At 34.6% G+C, this 19,148-nt stretch overlaps 2 protein-coding genes across 11 annotated transcripts in view; one reads left to right on the top strand and one right to left on the bottom strand.

The window, feature by feature from the left end:
- Positions 1–5,405, bottom strand: part of LOC106050733 (protein HtrL-like) — a 48,686-nt gene extending 43,281 nt beyond the window's left edge. Inside the window, exon 1 of the mRNA XM_056035044.1 lies at positions 5,211–5,405. The gene's annotated coding sequence lies outside the window, so the exon portion shown is untranslated. The remainder of the gene's footprint in view (positions 1–5,210) is intronic.
- Positions 1–19,148, top strand: part of LOC106074906 (uncharacterized) — a 57,518-nt gene that overhangs the window by 14,172 nt on the left and 24,198 nt on the right. For 3 of the 10 annotated variants that reach the window (XM_056035049.1, XM_056035052.1, XM_056035054.1), the window contains one exon: positions 18,817–19,029. In XM_056035049.1, the coding sequence (XP_055891024.1) occupies positions 18,840–19,029 (190 nt within the window). In that variant the 5' untranslated portion in view covers positions 18,817–18,839. Of the gene's footprint in view, positions 1–3,799; positions 3,819–5,079; positions 5,182–5,483; positions 5,874–6,026; positions 6,130–12,696; positions 12,918–13,897; positions 13,922–13,972; positions 14,138–18,816; positions 19,030–19,148 lie in introns of those variants that run through there. The other 7 variants (XM_056035057.1, XM_056035058.1, XM_056035053.1 and 4 more) reach the window with 7 other exon arrangements.

Below are 19,148 nucleotides of genomic sequence, written 5' to 3'. Positions count from 1 at the left end.
AATTTAATAATGGTATATTTATTATTTTTCATTTGTGATTTAATATATATTTGTTAAACAAAGAATGCAAACATTATCTAAACAGTGAGTAAAAAAAATTTTTTCCATAAAATATATTATTGTAAAAGAATTAAATTGAAAATACCGAACGAAATAAAATACTTTGGCGTCAAATACATATTTTTGGAATTTTTTTTTTCTTTCGCCGTTTCTGAAAAAAAAAATGTATATATTTTTTTCTTTTCCCCACCAGATATTGGTATGAATTCTACTTGAAATGTAAATATAAGAATTGCAAAATGATAAGCTGGTCGTATGTCATTGGAGAGAAAACAAATATTATTTAATTGTAGCACTCGATCAGTTCAATGGATATTTCCATTCTTCGATTATATATTCCATTGTTTGTAAGTTTGTAGAACACTTTAATTACCTTGTTTTCAATGACTGTCATTTGTGAAGAAACTTATCCATTCATAAATCTAGAGCTGATCAAAATTTTGTACAGAGTCTGACAAGGATTGTACTGCAATAAAATCGTCCTGCAGACGCCAGCAAGGTCAAGGATTTCAGGTTGAGTTCATTGTCAAGTCAGTAACGCTTTCCCACTTGGCACGATTCGGAACACAGAACAAAGGCACATTTGTATTTGGTTCGATTCTCTCTACATCATTTCTTTCTTCCGAACTGTGGCCCTTTCAATGACCTCTCCTCTGTTTCTCTGTAAAGCATACACTCTAGACCGAGTATTTTATTGTAGCCTTCTTTTGAATTTTGTTTACACCCTAAGGGAGCCTTCATTTTTATTGAAGTTATATTTGGGCAGGTGGTTCAAGAAAGGGTGCTGCTTCCCTATGTGTTCTATTGACCGATGAATTGAATAGATGTGTTTGTTAGTGGCGTAGAGAACCTTGACACACTCATAAAGTTGATGGAAGGCTATAGAAACAGATGGGAATTCTCTTTGATACAAAATTTTAAAGCATTTTTTCCCTCCAATAATCATGTTGCTGTCTAAGACTTATATACTTGTTAATTTAGCATACACAAAAATGTAGAGGAAGAACACAAAATGTAGAGGAAGAACACAAAATGTAGAGGAAGAACACAAAATGTAAAGGAAGAACACAAAATGTAGAGGAAGAACACAAAATGTAGAGGAAGAACACAAAATGTAGAGGAAGAACACAAAATGTAGAGGAAGAACACAAAATGTAGAGGAAGAACACAAAATGTAGAGGAAGAACACAAAATGTAGAGGAAGAACACAAAATGTAGAGGAAGAACACAAAATGTAGAGGAAGAACACACTAAAGTTCTGATTAGAAATCTTAAGTCAGGACTTACTTCTAGATCTAGAATTTAGATCTAATCTATTTTAGATTTTAATAAAAATATAAGCAATGCTTTTAAACTTGAATAAAAACTTTAAATTTACTCAGTTATCGCATAATTACTGTAATACGTCTGACAACGCCACGTTGACACTTAGACCTAGATTTAGTCTCTAGACAAATTAATAATTATTTTTTGAAAACTTAGAACGGTCAAATAGAGTTTTCTCCGTGTGGCCAACGAGCTAGTCATTCTTCTCTCAGCAATATGCATCAGCTGTTTAATTTCTTGGAAAATCGTAAGAGCCGTTTTTAAGATCAGCTATTCTCCCACCCACCCAGCCTCCAGGTTCCTCCATGAAGGAGTGACTTGATTAGAGGTATTGTAGAGCCATTTTTTGTTTGCTGTTAATAACTAATGAATGTTAGATTTCAAAAAAATAAAGATTTTGTCTCCACCCCATCTTCCTTCACCCCTTCCAAGAAAAAAATCCTGGCTAAACGAATGTATGAATCTACTTCACTTGATAATATTCTTATATAAAAATCTTTGGAACTAGACCCAGAAGATGCACAAAATATTTTTGAATATTAATTTATTAACCTCTTGAATAATATAATGCCAACATGCGGAAATACCCGAAGATATATATATATATATACATAGTTCGTTCATAATAATTTGTTTCTGGTTCTCTAGCCAATTTGAAATACATTTCTTTGTATAATTTGAACAATGATAGCGATCCAACTCGAGTTGTACCAGTGTGGCCAACCAGCTAGTCATTGTATTCTCAACGATGTACAGCATTTCATTCATAGTATTTTGCGTGTGTAATTTGCTTTTTTTTATATTGAAGAGGTATTTTATATCTTCAAACCCCGCTGAAGGGGGGTTTAAACACAAAATCCCTCTTGGCTACGCTCATAGAATGTGGTGACTGATGTATATATAGTCTTATATTGAAGAGGGGGTTTTATCGTAAATTTTTTAGCTGGTTTTAAAATCAAAATTGTCCTTTGCTATGCTCTTGGAATTTGAGGGTTGTCGTTTGCATTCTTTTTTTATTTTTTTTTTATAGAAGAGGAGTATTTGACTGCAAAACCCCCTGGTAGGGGATTTTAAACTCGAAACCCCCTTGGCTGCGCGGGGCAAGTGATGGTTTAATATTAAAATGTCACCTAAAATAAACAGAATCAAAGCAAAAAATCAGTCACTAAATTCCGCAGGGGGGGGATTTCATTTCGGGGAGGGGGTTAAACCCCAAGCCCCCCTGGCTACGCCCATGCTCTAGACTTTAGTATAGACTCTAGTTTAGACCCTAGACTCTAGACTCTAATATGACTCTAGTTTAGACTCTTGTTGCAGCATTGTTGCAGATTTTGTTATTCATGCGTGTCATATAGACAAAGCCGCAGGACGTTATTGAGACAAATGTTGAACATATGATAGTTAAAAATAATTCCTCCTATCGGTTGACAAAAACATATACAACATTGAGTTCTTTCACACCTAATCTTGTCTCTAAATTAGGGCTACCTCTAGACCGGAACTCATGCAGACATAAAGAGGTGTAACAACAGTTCCTTCTATTCTAGAGCAGTCAACCTCAATGAGAACAAGGGAAGCACGCTACTGCTCCCCCTCCGCATAATTTCAATTTGATCCTAGAATGGGAAGTCGGAGAAAAAAGTGTCAAAGCGTTATATATATATATATATATATATATATATATATATATATACCCACAACTCTTATTAAGTAGCATTTTCCCCCTTATTTTGAAATCAATTAAAATAATTAATTAAGTACGATTATTTAAAAAAGTGTTTTTTTTTTTATCAATTAATGCCTTGTCAGGTTTAATCAATAATTGTGCAAAGTGTTTACTTGATCCGAAAATGGAAATTGGAAAAAAAAACATGTTTAAACTTTTCCCCAGACAAATAAAGACAGAGTGAGTTTATATAGGCTTTGTAAAAAGTGTCTTTTAACACAAACTTATATACGTCCCCTGTGGGCCTGCCCTTTGGCAAGCAATGCAGGTTAGAATTCAGTAATCAATATTCTTAGCAAGACAAACAATGAGAATAAGATTAGATTACAATAGCGCTTTTCTCTTATGGCCTAGTGGTCATTGTCATTCTAAAGAAATAATCTGACCTTCGTTAAAACAACAACAACACTACAAGTGTATATCAGAAACTATAATCAGCAATAACGACAATCCTTCATACAAAATTGAAATATGAGTCACGATTGTTGTGATCGCATCCAATGCAAAACTCTTGTCGCCAACGATCGAAGGCTGTGTCAACGTAGACATGACCGAGGAACAAATCGATAACGGACCATCTGCTACTGTCGTTGGTTTTTGTATATTGCTATTAATTAAAATGAACTACATAATTAATCTTGTTTTTTAAGGATGTGTGTAACTGTGTGTATACAATGTGCATTCAAGTTGATTTCTTTTACAAAAAGTGCACACTTTCGTTACACACTTTGTACTTTAGTTATTTATTTTGGACAGACACACACACACACACACACACACACTCACATATATACATACGTGTAATTTTATTTTGCATAGTATAACTTTGAGTGCGTTTATAGTCTAATTCCCATTTCATAATGAGCCGAGTATAAACTACATAAGAATTGTAAGTTGGTTATTTAAAATTAAATTAAATTTAAAAAAGGGTTTAAATATTTTATTTTTAAAAAGGCTTGTTAAAAAAAAAAAAGAACCTATTTGAATATCGGATTTTCCTTTTGAGCTCTCAAGATAACAGACGGAAAAACAAACTGCACAAAACTAAACAATTAATAGCGGTTTCTTCCATTTCGGATGTCCGTAAAATACAAACCAACAAAAGGTTACACAAATAGTTTGAGTGGAAACACAAACTCACAATTGGCCTCCGAAATGGCGTAGACAGGCAGTTACAAAAAAAAAAAACAACTTTCAATATTTTCACCAAATAAGTATCATTAGTTTTGCAGATATTGTTATATCGTTAGGCCGACTGACGACATGATACCGCATAATACGGAGATACCAGCGTATATTAAAGTATATTTATTGCATTATTCTTACATACGTATTCAATGAACTGGTGATTGAGAAGATATAGTTCAATATGAAATGGCTTATCTGATGTTATGGAATGCTTATCTAGTTGATCGTTTTTTAAAGGCACAATCTCTTATTTAAAACCTCGAGGAGAACATGCTACCCCTTTGAAGTATCACAGAATTACCCTAATAAGAGAAAGTTTATTAAGCATTGCAATTGCAACTATCTATGTATGTATAGTTGACTTATATACATACTAAATATCTTCTTTCAAGTGTAAAACAAAAGTAAACATTTTAACATACGTAGGTTATATAACAAAACACATTTAATTAATTGTTACAAAATATTTTCGTTTTTTTATATAAATAACCAAAACGATTTGCATAACAACTCACAAAATATACAAGACCTCCCTTTGCAGCATAGTCTTCCGTGTTTTAAACTGTCTTTGCATCTTGTTTACTTTTAAAGTGCATAGTTGTAAAAATGGTGTATTTTATACAATAATTTTAATTTTTAAAAATTAAATGATTTGCTTTCAGTAAAGATTTTCTAGTCCTCTTGTCAAATTAATTATTTTTTTTATACTTTGAAAAATTATAACTGTCAAACTAGTTTTCCATGTTTAGCCAAATAGCTTTTAATTCTTTTCCCAATGACAAATGTCGAGTTTCTAGGAAAATTATTAGAGCCATTTTGAAAAACCACGTCCAGCCATCCACCACTTACCAGGAGCCCATGAATTTGCAAGCTAAATAGAGGTATTGTAAAATTAGTGCATTTTTCTTACCTTTGTTTGGTCTTTTTAGCACAATCTTTACTTCTAATAAATAAACCAATAATATCTTTTATCTACTTTCCATCTGTTTCAATGTATACATTCTTTCATTTTTTGATGGGTGTAGAAATGTATCCCAAGTAAGGTTCGGGTCTTTCAGAATACAAGAGAAATGAAAACAACGCAAACACACGTCTACCCTTAGCTTAACTCTTGCTGTCTTCCAAATAGGGACTTGGAGTGAGAAGAGGGTGGGTGGGTCATCGGAGGTACATTTTGTGATGGCTGAATGGGGGTGTTGGGGGTGTACAGTCCTGCCCCTGAAATCACATGCGTGAAAACTTGTGGTGGCGCTACAACAAGATGGCCTGAGGGCGAGGACACAAAAAAACACCTAAAAACTAAAGTAGTTAGTACAATTATGTGTCTATTTACGACTGACTTAGGTTTATATGGAATTTAAAAAGTTAAAAAATCATCAGGTTGTTAAAAAGTAACTAAAACTTTATGCATTTTTTTGGTGATTAAAAATAAAAAAAAAAAGATCTTTAAAGAACACAGATCTAAACAAAGAAGCCGAATTACTGTTTAGAAAAAAATGTGTTTTCTGTGCATGTTAATTCTGTGCGAGTTTAAGAAACTAGAGCAACGAAAAATGGAATAAATTTGAAAAAGGTTTTTCTCCTATGTTATATTATGTCTCTGTTTCATATCTCTAACATTTCTATTACGTTAGACATTAACAAATCTAGAGTTTAAATGTATTTTTGTAAGGCACAACTTGTAAGAGTATTTTCCTTATGGATAATGTTACGTAATCATCTCTAGGACGAACATCTAGAATTTAAGATTCAGTGATCTGATTTGAAGTCCTATCTATTCAGCCGAATATTTAAAAGTTGGGTTTAGGATAAACTTTTCATGAATTAATGTAAGTACTAGATTCTTATTTTGTATTAACATTGGTTGATTATTTCCTTTGTTTAAAAATCTTTTCTGTGATATGGCCCGCGACACGATTGTCGGTAATAAGAATAGCCCGCCGGACAAACAAAGTTGAGCATCACTGGTGTTGAGAATAACGTCGTCGGCAAAAAATTTAAAACTTACAATAGATAACCATAAAACCTTCTATTTTCATAAGCTGAGTGGCTAGTTAGTCGGCCACCTGTCGCTGACACTTCCATCCTCGAGCTCCAATTCAGACTAGAATAGCTTTATTTTTTGAATTATAAATAGCTAGCGATTTGGTATATCTGATAAAGTATAAATAGCTAGCGATTTGGTGTATCTGATGAAGTATAAAGAGCTAGCAATTTGGTATATTTGATGAAGTATAAATAGCTAGCGATTTGGTATATCTGATAAAGTATAAATAGCTAGCGATTTTGTATATCTGATAAAGTATAAATAGCTAGCAATTTGGTATATCTGATGAAGTATAAATAGCTAGCAATTTGGTATATCTGATGAAGTATAAATTGCTAGCGATTTGGTATATCTGATGAAGTATAAATAGCTAGCAATTTGGTGTATCTGATGAAGTATAAATAGCTAGCGATTTGGTATATCTGATGAAGTATAAATAGCTAGCAAATTTGTGTGTCTGATATTGGGGGGCCATGGTCCAGGGCTTTGCAAAGCCTGTAGTACAGATTTTTAGTCAGTGACCACAACTATCTGTGTTACCCTTAAATGTCCCTTGCCGAGTTGAGAGTCTATGACCTTTAAGGCTTCACAGACTGCAAACACTACCACATGGTCCAAAGATTGTTACTGAGTAAGAGCCAAGAAAGTCGATGTAAGCTCTTTCAGAATCTATCAATACTGACCCATCAGTATATGCAAAAAAAGCACTGGGCTTGAAAGCATTAATGGTCTCCAGTGCTAGAATTTGAAGGTCGTTAGATGAACAACTTAGCTTAGTTGTATTAGGGTCTACTAGTTTCAATCGTATGTCTGGGGTCGTTGGGCGACACCAAGGGGGAAGGGGATGAAAACGTTGAATGTTTTGTCGGTTGGTGGAGAGGCCAGCTTTGATAATGATTTGATAGAGTGGGATTTAGAGAATCAATCGTGGAGATGATTTCATAGAGGTCGTAGATTAGTGTGGAATTGAAACTTGTACAGTCTAGTCATATATATTTCTTCAGTTGTGAAATTCCTATTAATCTGAATTTATTTTCATACCACGCTTGAAAAAAGATAATCATTTGATACAGTTTTATTTTGTATATTATGTATATTAAAGTGATTCCTAGTTTTTGAATTAAAGTCCTGTATTGAAATTGAAAGGATCTTCGTTATTATAATCTCTAAAGATATTTAGATCTAGAGATAATATCTACAGAAATCCCCGGCACACCTTAAGGACATCTTGAGACATGAATACCTCATCAAGATCTATTCAAAGATCCTGCGTGTGACACCCTAATAAAGAACAACAGACAAACAGGAAATGACGGAGAACTAGCAGAAACAAAATAAGACAAACTTTCACTCCTGACTTGTATTTCCTAGTTATATCTACCATATCCTTAGATCACTCAGCACCATAGTAAAGTAGAAAAGTAAAGTTACCCCTTTTAGACCTTGTGATCTAAAGGGCAGATGATGTAAAGATCATTATCAGATTCAGAACTGTACCAAAAACTATAGCCTCTAATTACGACATCCCTATTTTCTCCTGATGCCAAGATTGTGAGCATTTGGTGTTTGCCCCAATACAATACAAGTGGTCGAGAGTCAAACTGAAATCATATAGTTTGTCACTGTATAAACAGTTAGCGTCACATCTCTTGTCAGTGTTTGTCTTTCAGTTCGTGTTCCCCACCTGCAAGGTTATTATTATCTTTTCAATCAGTACACCACAAAGGCAGCCAAACTATGACACAAAGGAAATGTTTGTACCCCATTCGGTCGATTATCTTTCGTCACCTCCAGTTAACCAATTACCCGTACAGTTCTTTGTCGGTAACTTCAATAACAAAATGTTGTGACTGCTGGGTTTAGACATAGGGCACCATGATTGGGGCGTCTGAGTGGAAGAAGAAATGTTTGATGCTAGAAAGCGAGTGATAATCAGGGCGTAAAAATTCTTTCAAAAGTATACCAAATTATGACATGCGCATTCTTCATTGTATTCACGTATACACACACCTGTAAAAGATGTTAAGTGTCCTATTATACAATACAAATAAGGTCGATGCAAGTAGTAACAATGTCGATAACATGAAATGTGTTTTGTAACTCGAAAGTATATATAACTCATTTGCTTAGCATGGGTTGGTGTTAAAGTTCAACCCTCCCCCCCCCCCCATTAAAAAAATTCAATAGGCTCAATTAATACACAAAATCTACTAGACTTCATGCAACAACAACCCGAGATAAAACTAAAACAAACTACAGTCATCAAATTCTATGACAGTAATAATGAAGTTTTACCCCCCCCCCCCCCCCAAATAAAAAAAATCACACTCTGGTCTCTTTTTCTACCAATCGATCCACTAGCTTGCAAGAACGGGAATATACTGTCATTGCAGTAACTTGCAAGAACGGGAATATACTGTCATTGCAGTAACTTGCAAGAAAGGGTATCTACTGTCATTGCAGTAACTTGCAAGAAAATGTATCTACTGTCATTGCAGTAACTTGCAAGAAAGGGTATCTACTGTCATTGCAGTAACTTGCAAGAAAGGGTATCTACTGTCATTGCAGTAACTTGCAAGAAAGGGTATCTACTGTCATTGCAGTAACTTGCAAGAAAGGGTATCTACTGTCATTGCAGTAACTTGCAAGAAAGGGTATCTACTGTCATTGCAGTAACTTGCAAGAAAGTGTATCTACTGTCTATGCAGTAACTTGCAAGAAAAGGTATCTACTGTCATTGCAGTAACTTGCAAGATAGGGTATCTACTGTCATTGCAGTAACTTGCAAGAAAGGGTATCTACTGTCATTGCAGTAACTTGCAAGAAAGGGTATCTACTGTCATTGCAGTAACTTGCAAGAAAGGGTATCTACTGTCATTGCAGTAACTTGCAAGAAAGGGTATCTACTGTCATTGCAGTAACTTGCAAGAAAGGGTATCTACTGTCATTGCAGTAACTTGCAAGAAAGGGTATCTACTGTCATTGCAGTAACTTGCAAGAAAGGGTATCTACTGTCATTGCAGTAACTTGCAAGATAGGGTATCTACTGTCATTGCAGTAACTTGCAAGAAAGGGTATCTACTGTCATTGCAGTAACTTGCAAGAAAGGGTATCTACTGTCATTGCAGTAACTTGCAAGAAAGGGTATCTACTGTCATTGCAGTAACTTGCAAGAAAGGGTATCTACTGTCATTGCAGTAACTTGCAAGATAGGGTATCTACTGTCATTGCAGTAACTTGCAAGAAAGGGTATCTACTGTCATTGCAGTAACTTGCAAGAAAGGGTATCTACTGTCATTGCAGTAACTTGCATGATAGGGTATCTACTGTCATTGCAGTAACTTGCAAGAAAGGGTATCTACTGTCATTGCAGTAACTTGCAAGAAAGGGTATCTACTGTCATTGCAGTAACTTGCAAGAAAGGGTATCTACTGTCATTGCAGTAACTTGCAAGATAGGGTATCTACTGTCATTGCAGTAACTTGCAAGAAAGGGTATCTACTGTCATTGCAGTAACTTGCAAGAAAGGGTATCTACTGTCATTGCAGTAACTTGCAAGAAAGGGTATCTACTGTCATTGCAGTAACTTGCAAGAAAGGGTATCTACTGTCATTGCAGTAACTTGCAAGAAAGGGTATCTACTGTCATTGCAGTAGCTTGCAAGAAAGGGTATCTACTGTCATTGCAGTAACTTGCAAGAAAGGTATCTACTGTCATTGCAGTAACTTGCAAGATAGGGTATCTACTGTCATTGCAGTAACTTGCAAGAAAGGGTATCTACTGTCACTCTACCAACTCACAAGAAATGATATCTACTGTCATTGTACTAACTCAAGAAGAGCCTATATTTGTGACCACAATCGTTGACTTAGAAAATAAAACTGAACTTACTAGCTATGTATTTGTATGTGTTCGTGCACTAAGAAAAATCCAGACAAAAAATGTTAACCCCGATTCCCCCATAAAAAAATATTTGCTTTACCCATGTATGAATAATAAGCGTAACTAAATAAACCTAGTTTCTTTTAAATCTAAGCTTTCTTAGCTATGTGCTACCGCGTAGTCCTCCTGTAAGTCTGACAAGCTATGTTCTGCTTGTATTAATAAAGAGATAACGCAAAAGTGAAATCTGGCTTGCCTTAGAAGAGGAAATAGTTGTGTTCCGTATTGAAGAAACATCACTATGATTTTCTGGAATGAAAAGCACATCGTTTGCCCAGTACCTCACTATGGTCATTATGATTTAAACAGAAAATTTAAAAAGAAACAAAAACAATAAGTAAACTCCAAAAGAAGATCTAATTAATCCATTTTTTAGTCCTAATCCATGATTCCATCCGCTACGACATCCCAATCTCTTTTTAAATATGGTTGTAAGTTAATAAAAAAAAAATTCTTTACTTTTGAAAACATTCTTGCAGGGCAATAATTATTGTCAAAGGTAATGGGGAAATAATCTAATTTATCGTATGGCCATTTTCAGGCAAAAAGTTCATCACAGTAATCTGCTCTTGGTTTACATTTGAGCTTTTCCGAGCCCGTTTACTTTCAGAAAGAGAGATAAAGAAGAGAAAGCGATATGAAAAAAATATGGCGGCGATAGTCTTCATCGTAACCTATTCCTTAATCTGCTGGATCGTTGGTGTACCACAGAAGATTTCTTGACCGTCTTTCTCCATCTCAAGCGCGTTATTTCTCCCACTTCCATTCTGACATCTAGTTGAAACTTTGAAGTATCATTCATTGCTCCTAATAAATAAACAAAGTTGTATTTTCTAGACGCCATAAGGAAAGATCACAGTGGTCGACTAAATAATACAAATTAATTTGCGCTACGACTGTGATTCTTCTGCGTTGAAAAGTATACACAATTATTAATGGTTAAGTAAAATAAATTATTGCTCAACAGTTTGTTTTTTTATTTTAAACCGGATACACCAAACAGCTTGGTAATTTTGGGTTATCCTCCATGTATGAAAATATGATGGAAGTTTTTGTTTGAAAATTTAAGCTAATATTTTTTTTCTTTTTATATAAGTCGTCGCTGCATATATTTATGCTACATTGAATAAATAACATTGGAACTCGGTATGCAGTAATACCAAGAATACCCAAAGGATGCTATACCGCCCGTCGAAAGTTCGGACAACAGTGCATACCTTATCTTATATAACACAGACGTTAGTTCAAAAAAGAAGATAATTACATCCTACGCGTCATGCATTTAGTCATGCATGTTAACCAATGATCTAAATTCTGCCAAGTCACTGGTTTTCCTGGTTAGCTCAGGCAACCCATTCCATGCTCGAATAGCGCTAGGGAAGAAGGAGCACTTGTACAAATTTGTCCTAGCATATGGAACGAGGAATGTGCCTTTATCTTTGTATCTTTCAGAGTATTTTTATAAAATTTTGTTTTTGTATTTGAAGATTATAATAATAATAATAATAATAATAATAATAATCTTTATTATCCGTAAGGAAATTTGTCTTACAATTTGTGCATTACACCAAACAAAAAACATTATAACTATAATGGTTCAGTACTTGTGGATCTAGTACTTACATTACATGGGAGCAACAGTGTAGCTAGCCTTACCAACGATTCATATTCTTGTCTCTTTTTGGTAAATATCTTTCAGAGTATCATGGAACAGTAGACGATCTATTGTCTAATAAAGCCTCAGATGATCTGTTGTCTAATAAAGCCTCAGATGATCTGTTGCCTAATAAAGCCTCAGATGATCTGTTGTCTAATAAAGCTCATATGATCTGTTGTCTAATAAAGCCTCAGATGATCTGTTGTCTAATAAAGCCTCAGATGATCTGTTGTCTAATAAAGCCTCAGATGATCTGTTGTCTAATAAAGCCTCAGATGATCTATTGTCTAATAAAGCCTCAGATGATCTATTGTCTAATAAAGCCTCAGATGATCTGTTGTGTTAGAATCGACCATTTTTAGCGGTTGTTCTGTCATAAAAAAAAAATTGCCATCGCTGCTGTATCGTTCGTCCCCATTTTTTGTTCAATGCATCAACTAGTGAAGTCTCTCTTTAAGTAATAGATACACTCTTCTGTTGGGTAAAACATCCACTAGTGAAGTCTGTCTTTAAGTAATAGATACACTCTTCTGTTGGGTAAAGCATCCACTAGTGAAGTCTCTCTTTAAGTAATAGATACACTCTTCTGTTGGGTAAAACATCAACTAGTGAAGTCTCTCTTCAGTTATGAAAGTGTCCCTGTGATATTACTTTGAATTAAAGAAGCCGACCCAAATCACAGTCAATAGGGTCAATGGAGCGAAACTGAAGTCACTTTTTTTTTGTGCCCGTAGTGCCAATGTGTGACAGTATCGGACACGGGTGAATGAGAGGTCGAAGGTTACTACGGTTTTGTTAGGTTCTGTGCTTGAAAAAGAGAGGGAGGGAGAGAGAGAGAGAGAGAGAGAGAAAGAGAGAAACAGGGAGAAGGAAAGAATGACAGAAAATGAACAGTGTGTGTGAAAATATCTTTTGAGATTGTTTTTCTTTAAGCAGGACGAACTTGAGTGTTTGTTTTTAATTGGATTAGGGTAAGTGTTTGTTTTTAATTGGATTAGGGTAAGTGTTTGTTTTTAATTGGATTAGGGTAAGTGTTTTTTCTTAATTGGATTAGTGTAAGTGTTTGTTTTTAATTGGATTAGGGTAAGTGTTTGTTTTTAATTGGATTAGGGTAAGTGTTTGTTTTTAATTGGATTAGTATAAGTGTTTTTTTAATTGGATTAGGGTAAGTGTTGTTTTTAAATTGGATTAGGGTAAGTGTTTTTTTTAAATTGGATTAGGGTAAGTGTTTTTTTAATTGGATTAGTATAAGTGTTTGTTTTTAATTGGATTAGGGTAAGTGTTTGTTTTTAATTGGATTAGGGTAAGTGTTTGTTTTTAATTGGATTAGGGTAAGTGTTTGTTTTTAATTGGATTAGGGTAAGTGTTTGTTTTTAATTGGATTAGTATAAGTGTTTGTTTTTAATTGGATTAGGGTAAGTGTTTGTTTTTAATTGGATTAGTATAAGTGTTTGTTTTTAATTGGATTAGGGTAAGTGTTTGTTTTTAATTGGATTAGTATAAGTGTTTGTTTTTAATTGGATTAGGGTAAGTGTTTGTTTTTAATTGGATTAGGGTAAGTGTTTGTTTTTAATTGGATTAGGGTAAGTGTTTGTTTTTAATTGGATTAGGGTAAGTGTTTGTTTTTAATTGGATTAGTATAAGTGTTTGTTTTTAATTGGATTAGGGTAAGTGTTTGTTTTTAATTGGATTAGTATAAGTGTTTGTTTTTAATTGGATTAGGGTAAGTGTTTGTTTTTAATTGGATTAGTATAAGTGTTTGTTTTTAATTGGATTAGGGTAAGTGTTTGTTTTTAATTGGATTAGGGTAAGTGTTTGTTTTTAATTGGATTAGGGTAAGTGTTTGTTTTTAATTGGATTAGGGTAAGTGTTTTTTTTTAATTGGATTAGGGTAAGTGTTTGTTTTTAATTGGATTAGTATAAGTGTTTGTTTTTAATTGGATTAGTATAAGTGTTTGTTTTTAATTGGATTAGGGTAAGTGTTTTTTTTAAATAAATATTCTAAAGCAGGAAACGTTTTCTTCAGTAGAGAGACGTGAAGACTGTTACATGTGTTAGTGCGTGATATTTCTACACAGTGCAAAGTTTGTCATATTTTTGTTTGTTTGTGTGATACTTACTTCCATGTAAGATACATCAGTGCTGACATTGTTTGCTACTCTTGTACCGAACAAAAAAGTGTGAACTTTAGGTGAGTGCTACTTTAGAAAATTGTGAACTTTAGGTGAGTGCTACTTTACAACATTGCGAACTTTAGGTTGTAAAATGTTTTACATGTTTCGGATGTTCCTTCAGAGTTGAAGATAATTACTTCCTAGTCCAAACCTCCCGCAGGACGACGGGGGATGGGAGCGGGCAGGGTTTGAACCCTCGACCATCGATAAATGTGAACGACAGTTCAGCGTGCAAACCGCACGACCAGGCAGCCATCCTAGTGAGGGTTCCTAGGTGAGGGTTCCTTTAAAATATTGCGAATTAGAGTTCGCTTCATGCGTGTTTTATTTGTATACACAATTTCTGCTGAGTGCTACTTCTTTAAAAAATACATATCAATTTCCAACAGTGCTAACGTGTTTTAAGCACATTGGATATTTCTATTCAGTGCTAACTTATCATGTATGATATTTATACACAATATGTCAATTGGTGCAAACTATTGACCATTTCATACACTTCAGTGTGAACATTCGATGTAGTTGTCTTCACAATGCTATTCTCTAACGTCAAATATTTCTTCACAATGCTATTCTCTAACGTCAAATATTTCTTCACAATGCTATTCTCTAACGTCAAATATTTCTTCACAATGCTATTCTCTAACGTCAAATATTTCTTCACAATGCTATTCTCTAACGTCAAATATTTCTTCACAATGCTATTCTCTAACGTCAAATATTTCTTCACAATGCTATTCTCTAACGTCAAATATTTCTTCACAATGCTATTCTCTAACGTAAAATATCTCTTTACAATGCTATTCTCTAACGTCAAATATTTCTTCACAATGCTATTCTCTAACGTAAAATATTTCTTTACAATGTAAATCGTTGCTAATTACTAATTTGGAACATAATTAATGAGAAACATGCAGCTGTCTCCACTAAAACCTTGAGTGAATTTTCACCATATGACTTGACATACCGGTATTTTAATAAACTTTCACTAGACAATCATGCAGAAACCTTGCCTCGTACAGAGAAGAGCGCCCTTAACAATCCCCTCACATGATAAAACCAAGAAGACAATCCACATTTGATAGCGGCTTTTAAAAGTATGTTAAGGCCTATATATATGTAGCTTCAACTATAATTTTCTTTTATTTTCTAATTGTCTGCAAGTCGACTAACTATTCTTCTTAAGCATACCACTAAACTATTATAAATATAATTTGGATTTAAAGTATATATTCAAAATATTAATAAAACTGTTTTGGATATTTTAAAATTTCCTGTTATAAATGAAACTTTTTATTTAATTGTTCCGTGACGAGAAAAGCTTTAGTTTTTGAGTTGTTGTTTTTTTTATTGCCTCGTCTATGTATGTCTCTTTATCAAGTAGGTCTATCTTTGAAACATTAAAACAGATTTTTTTCCGACGCAAGAGTATTATTTATGCTACTCGAAAAGGAAAAGGTGTCAATTCAAGTAATTTGAAATAGACAATAGAGTCCAAACTATGTTCTTATATATATATGTAGACATAGACACCTCACAATAGGAAGACTGGTGGCTATATTCGGCAGAGAATAAATACTAAATTGACCTCGACACGCATCATAAAACACAGAAATGTAACATTTCTGACTTGTTGGATCTCCCCCCCCCATCTCTGTCACGCTCTCAGGTGACTGCAACCTAAACCTCCTGTTCAAAAATTGTAATATGACGCCTCTTGAGAATTAAACAAGGTTTTTCTTTATAGAGTGTAGAACCTTTCTACCTTTGTGTCTGTGAGAGGAAGTCTGTAGAATCTTTCTTCCTGTGTGTCTGTGAGAGAAAGTCTGTAGAATCTTTCTTCCTGTGTGTCTGTGAGAGGAAGTCTGTAGAATCTTTCTTCCTGTGTGTCTGTGAGAGGAAGTCTGTAGAATCTTTCTTCCTGTGTGTCTGTGAGAGGAAGTCTGTAGAATCTTTCTTCCTGTGTGTCTGTGAGAGGAAGTCTGTAGAATCTTTCTTCCTGTGTGTCTGTGAGAGGAAGTCTGTAGAATCTTTCTTCCTGTGTGTCTGTGAGAGGAAGTCTGTAGAATCTTTCTTCCTGTGTGTCTGTAAGAGAAAGTCTGTAGAATCTTTCTTCCTGTGTGTCTGTGTGACCAAGTCTATAGAATCTTTCCTCCTGTAATTGTGTGTGTGTGTGTGACGAATTCTGTAGAATCTTTCTTCCTGTGTGAGTATAATCTTTCTGTAAGTGTGTCTCTCTGTAATGAAGTCTGTATAATCCATCTTCCTTAAAGTGTGTCTCTGTGTGTTGAAATGTGTCTGTGACGTGTCTATTTGTGATGTGTCCGTGTATGACTTCTCTGAACAAAATCAATGTGAATTATTTCTTAATCAAATAATTCTGGATTTACTAGCGTTGTTTAAACCTGAGAGATATGCAGACTCTACGATACCAGTTTTATTCCCGAGAAAAAAAAGGGACTAAATATTCTGGGGATTAGCTAGTTCAATACAGTACGCACTACTGATGCATAAGTGATAGTGAATAGTTACGTCGTACAAATCTACGAGCAACACACACACATGACATTTCCTGACATTTAGCCTCCCTACCTTAAAAAGAAGCAGCTCGAGATTGTTTACAAACAACTTTTTTTTTGCGGCTCACAGATTTTTACCGACTTTTAAATTTCGGAATAAATAGCATGATAATGAGTTTTGAAAAAACATCTATGTAGCCCATCTATGTAGCCCATCTATGCACCATCTATGTAGCCCATCTATGTAGCCCATCTATGCACCATCTATGTAGCCCATCTATGTAGCCCATCTATGTAGCCCATTTATGCACCATCTATGCACCATTAAGTCTTTGATTAAAACAGGATTTCTTAATGTCATCTACAGTAATGCATTCGTTATTTTTACCACACAGAATAGAACTTAGAAAGACACAAACATAGCTGGGTCCACTTTCTAACATATTTTTCCTGACAACGTGCTTAAGTATGCCCGTCTCGCCAGGTCTGGGTAGCCACACACTATTGACCCATTCAAATACACACGTACACTACACACAAACGCAAGGTATTTGTCCGGTGCTGTAGGTGTAGATCAGCTATGATAAACCTATTTGAACATGAGAGCCATTTTAATTTCCAACACTCATGTCGCGGGCCACATCAAAGAAAAGATACAAAACCAAAATGAAATTGACCTGAAACCATTTGATTAGAACCCCGTGAATCTAGTACTTACAGTAATTAATGGGATGCTTGAAGTTTATCTTAATTTTTTTTTTGCTTCATTTTAATACTTAAAACGTGAGCAACATTTGAGCTAGCTTGACCAGAGAGTTGTTGTCTTCTCTTTTTGGTCACTTTTCCAATCACTCCTGCAATCTCAAGCGTAGTTGAACAGTTCTGAATTAGATTGTGGTAAACAATTCAAGTTACACCGGGTCTATTTATTCAAATGAAATGCTACACTTATCTTTTATCTTCGGTCTCGAAACCAATGTACATGCTTGTACAAAATAAAACGAGTAAGTTATTTAATAATGCGTACATGGATAGAAAGCTTGCACATGACTGACGGAGATACCTAGTGTTCTAAAAGTTATATATTTGAAGGAGGTGGAGGAGGATGAGTGCGGTGTTCTATGACAAATTGTTGACTTTCTAGTTTCTTATTTTGTTCAGAAGTTTTCCCCTAATTGTTCATTATAAGTATACGTATAGAACATCATTTTGTTTGGTATAAATAACTTTACCAAATCATCACTAGGTTTATATTTACTATTGAATAAACCGTTTTTTTTTTAAATCTAAAATCTGCTTGAACGTTTATCGAATGCTATGCTGAAAACGCCACAATCAGGAGAGTAAACAATTATTGACAACCCAGGGAGTTTGACCCAGTTTAAAGCTACCTGGACGATAAGTATGCTGTCAAGCCATGCGTAAGTTTAATGTCAGAATCGAAGCCATACCGTGGTGAATACCACACCACTAGGTCGATGTGGAGATGCCAAGCCAAATGGTGAAATAGAAAGAAATAATGGAAAATAAATGTCTTCAGTTAGTTCTAGATTGAAAAGAATAGCCCGCCGTTGACTAAGAGAAATAATAATAATCTCTCTCTTTCTCTGTGTCTATATATATATATAACAACAATAATACTAATCTTTATTGTCGTAATGACAACTTGTGCATTACACCAAAAAAAACAACAGCTCATTATAACTATAAAAAAACAACAACAACCAAGTGTGCATATACACCACACTCACTCATAATTTACATGTGAAAAGTTTATATATATATAGTAATGTGAAATATTATCTTATTCTTATCCTCCGGAATCGAAGTTATTGCCATTATTATTATATATGAGCTTCAAAGACTATAAACCCTTTGGCCTACTAAAATGTCACCCGTTAAACTCAGTTGAAGATTTAACGAATCAATTGTTTGGGTCGCTGTGTTATGTCATGTTCATCTAGTCTCGTGTTTTAAAAAGTGAACTGAGGAGTCTGCCAGGGCGCAGGTCAAACACGTAAACCTACACAGTGCTGGTCAAACCTTGTATCAAAATCTTGAGCTTGTGTCTGTGGTTTAGCAGCTTAGCAATGTCTTAATGTCGCTGTAGTGTGTCGCTAAATTAGTTGTTCTAACGATGAAGATAACGTCGCAATTCTGGTGTTTTGTCTACACAGGAGTGACAGCAAGTTACAGAATCATGAAGTTGACAATGAGACCAAAAGAATTTCTTGGAAGACTTTACAGTGAATCCAGTCTCAGGTTTCGCCTTCTGGCCCTAGTCCTTGGCATGTTTTTGTTGACTCTGCTAGTAACCCGATACCAGTCGTGGTGTGTTCGATTCCCAGCACTTTTATGGCTTCGATATGACATATGCAAAGCTTGGGAAGGTAATAACATTTCTTTTGTTTGTACGAGGATATATTGCCATAACACATGTAGTGTATATTGAATATTAGATATACTTTTTTAATTCCAAGTTTCTTCATGTCAAAAGGTGATGGTCGAA

The sequence above is a fragment of the Biomphalaria glabrata genome, chromosome 7 (genome assembly GCF_947242115.1).
Source record: "Biomphalaria glabrata chromosome 7, xgBioGlab47.1, whole genome shotgun sequence".
Lineage (NCBI taxonomy): Eukaryota > Metazoa > Mollusca > Gastropoda > Planorbidae > Biomphalaria > Biomphalaria glabrata.
This window is presented reverse-complemented; position numbering and strand designations above follow the sequence as displayed.